Below are 4,003 nucleotides of genomic sequence, written 5' to 3' on the forward strand. Positions count from 1 at the left end.
AATTTGAAGTAATGAAATTGGAATGAAAAGAACATAGATTGAATAAAAATGGAATTGAGTAAAAGTACATGTGATTTAAAAATATGCTTATATCTATCAATTTTAATATTACTAATGCCTATAACCGTATATTTCAAAACCAATAAGAATATATTCAAAATTTGTGAATGACAAACTATTAACGTGCTATTGCTCATAAATAACCATCTATTTTAATATATTGTAAACTCATAAACCAATTTCTTTGTTTCAAGTATTCTTGCCCTCTTGTGGCATTTTGTTTCCATGAGCACGCTCAAACAAATTACATCATGCAGCATGCTTCTGAGTTAACCCGAAAGTAGGCCGTACCTGTGTTGAATGAATGCTGTAAAACGATTTTTTCTTTTAGGGTACAGCTCGTTCAAGTACATCGGTATTGTCCACGTTGGCACTAGGCTGTTTTCTAATTCACGAATAACAGCGAAAAACCTCTCAAGTAACTGGGGAGCTAAGAAAATTAAAAAGTTTAAATTAGCTTTTGCTAGAACAATGACTGATCCAAAAGTAAACGAAATCTTAGATCCTTTGCGAAAGTCAGTTAAGGAGCAGGTAATTTTTTGCATTTATACTTAGAAATAACGAAGTAATACTAATAGTAATAATCGTAGACTTTCCACAAATTTATCCTAAAATTTATAAGTATGACTATAAGGTTTGTTTATAATTACTCAGACAGTAGCATATGGTGATGTTTTATCCAAATATTCTGGCAAGTTAAATTTAGTAAATGATTTACACGTAACAGAGGATATCTGAACGATAGAAAAATAATCTTGCTTGTTAAACGTTTAACTTTAAAATTGTAATTCTTACAAGTCCTGTTCGTATCATATAGTAAGTTTATTTGTATAAAAATGTAATAATTATGATCCTGTAGCCAAACTGTAATATTAATAAATTAAATCAACTTTCTGATTAAAACACCAATAATAATTTGTAATATTATTGATTTATTCCATGACTCAAGTATGCTACATGTTATGTAACATCATATGTTAATTAACCAAAATTAGGTTTTTTTCACAATATAGTTTTACATAAAGTTTTATGCATTAGATTAAAGTTAAGTTTTAAAAACTAAATGGCATTAACAAAGATGTAAAAGCAGTGAAATGTAAGAAAAATAACCTCTTTTACTTATGAAGTGCATTTTAAAGATATTTGACTCAATACCCGGTGTATATTTAAAAATGACACATGGCTTATTTTTACAAGTTTCATGCTATGAAGAACAACTATGTAGGTTCTAATAAATCTAGAAACCACACCTAAACTCCTGAAAATATTGTTTTTATGTCAGTATATTTTAGAGAGAGGCTATTTGTCATAAACAAGTAATTAACGTTCTAATAAACATTTTTCTTTATTCACTTATTTTTATAACAGTTTATTTTCAACATTTCAGGGCGATATTGTGCGAAGCTTGAAAGAAAATGGTGCAGCTGAACTAGATGTCAAGAAAGCTATTAATGAATTGAAAGCAAGGAAAAAAATGTTGGAAGATAAGGTATGAAAAATTAGATAATTACAGAACTTGTTTTTAATCTAGATTCTTTTTAGAATAGATAAGAAGGGCTTTTCTTTTTAGTTTTTTAACCTTTTACTTTGTAAGTCCATACATTACAGCAATTGTGGCAATGTTATTAGTGATTTCAACAGTGAACAACCTAAATAATATTTGATCATTATATAAATGAGTCCGAGTAATATTTCAATGCTTACTTACGTGTTCTTCATGTGAAATGACTTATTCATTACAACATGATCAATTTATAGGTGGTGAGAGTATGTGGATTAGATCCAAGCAAAGTATGTGTATATCTTTAAAGGAAGCTGTCCAGTTGTTGATGAAACTTGATCAGTTGCTGTTGCAAGTAAACAGTAAAAAATGCCATCTAGGAATTATGGGATTTTTAGATCAAATGATGTAGAAATGTTAACTCTCTATGATGGAGGTATAGAAAAGCTTAAACAATTAGATAACCGCGAACTCAGAATTGAAGAAGTAAATTACAGGATAAAACTTCAAAGGACGTACTGCAGACATAAACCTTTAAGAAGTGAAAAACTATTTCCAAGGGATGAAAGGAAAAGGAAATTGCTTAGTGTGAAAAAATATGGACATTACATCTAAGGCTGTTATGAATCAGCCGTTGATAATATAACCAAGGAGATAATATTCTGAGGATGTGAATACTCGATCTGTGTCGGTTAAGGAGTGCATTATTTAAGGAAACCAGTCCACAAGTTTACAAATTTATTGATGGGAAGCTTTGTAACATATTGATTAACATTGATTCCATAGCTACAATTGTCTAACTTGATCTAGTAATGAAAGCTAGGAAGTTGCTTCCAAAGATGAAGCAAGAAGATGGATTATAAAGTTTGAAGTAATACTCAATGTGGGAAGCTTTGTAACATATTGATTAACATTGATTCCATAGCTACAATTGTCTAACTTGATCTAGTAATGAAAGCTAGGAAGTTGCTTCCAAAGATGAAGCAAGAAGATGGATTATAAAGTTTGAAGTAATACTCAATGTGGGAAGCTTCTGTACACAATGTGTGCCTGTAACTGACATCGAGGAAGAGTGCATATTAGGAATTGACTTCTTGTGGGAATACAGATGTGAGGTTAGACTTGCTTCAAGTAGTTTCACATTCTATGACCAAGAAATCCCTGTACACCACTCGACAGTTGCAGCACTAGAGGTTCAACTTCCACTGACAACAAGGACAGAAGCTCAAGAGAATAAGGGCAGTCAACTTAAAAGTGCATCAGAGTAGAATCTAAGAAGATAGGCAAATTAGGCTAAGTGTCACCCATCATAATTGTCTTTGGAAGTACTTTAGTAAGAGAATGGTCAGGTGATTAGTTTCAGAGAAATCATCTCCGATGTATCATAAGGGATGAAATTTCCAGTCGATTCTCACAACCATCTATCTGAACAGAACATTTTGAGACAAAAGATGGGAAGTAATGTTAATGGAAAAGAAATCATCCCATTTTGCACAGAAACTCAAAAGGTTTTGGTGATTGGACAGTTTAGGGACAGTAGATGAGTAAAAAAAGAAAATATCTTGTCTTTTAACCATACTAAGGATTGTTCTTAAGTTTTACTTATTTTAGCATTTATTTGGTGATTGTATTGTTTAGATTTGTGGATATTAATAGTGTAGGTTTATTATTGTTAATTATGAAAGTTGAAGTATTTATAAAGGATTTCACAAGTCAGGGAATATGCGTATTGTAGCCTATTTTTTAATCTAAATATTTCCAGGAATTTCTGTTGTTTTTATTTTTTAACAGGAATGAAGTTAGACGTAACATGATGGGCATGGCCTTATTGTCTATCAGTTTATTCAAAATTTAACAGAAAAAACCTGAGCCGTATATAAAAACAAGTTAGGTTAGAGTTAATTATTGAATCTGTTAGATAAGATTTGTTGAGTTGTAAGTTTTAAGTTGGTGCTATGAATGCTGAGTTTATGTTTTGACAAAGAATTACAAATGAAATTTCTGTTTAGGCAAAGTTATTTTTAAAGTTAGGATTCTTGGTGAATATTGGTCATGCTAACTCTGGAACTTGAAGAAATAAAACATTTTTATTGTCTTTAACACCTAGTCTGGGAGTCAGTTGGACCAAATTCAGTCATTAAAATATTGATTTTAGGCAGGTTGGCTGGACAGTTCCCTTTTGCGTGAATTGTAGAAGTATTCATGTTCAAGCAGGTACTGCACTTAGCCACTCTATAGTGGTAGGTAATCTTTGTTAAGCCTACCTCGGTCACCTCTATTAACAAAACTTATGAAAACTGTAGAGAAGATGGTTTGATAGAGCTGAGGAAAACGAGGTCTTGTATTAATAATGCTTGGAGACTGTTTGAATGGGTAATGAAGAAAAACTTTAATATAAGTTTAACATAACAGCAAATGTACAATGTTTCAACAAGGCTGATG

The 4,003-nt window shown here is 31.3% G+C and overlaps 1 protein-coding gene across 1 annotated transcript in view; it reads left to right on the forward strand.

Moving 5' to 3' along the window:
* The first annotated feature begins 311 nt into the window (after positions 1-311).
* The window catches only part of LOC106460108 (glycine--tRNA ligase-like), a 39,802-nt gene continuing 36,110 nt past the window's right edge, over positions 312-4,003 (forward strand). The window contains exons 1-2 of the mRNA XM_013919792.2: positions 312-591; positions 1,448-1,549. Of these exons, the coding sequence (XP_013775246.1) occupies positions 361-591; positions 1,448-1,549 (333 nt within the window). The 5' untranslated portion in view covers positions 312-360. The remainder of the gene's footprint in view (positions 592-1,447; positions 1,550-4,003) is intronic.

This window comes from Limulus polyphemus, unplaced genomic scaffold (genome assembly GCF_000517525.1).
Source record: "Limulus polyphemus unplaced genomic scaffold, Limulus_polyphemus-2.1.2 Scaffold710, whole genome shotgun sequence".
Lineage (NCBI taxonomy): Eukaryota > Metazoa > Arthropoda > Merostomata > Xiphosura > Limulidae > Limulus > Limulus polyphemus.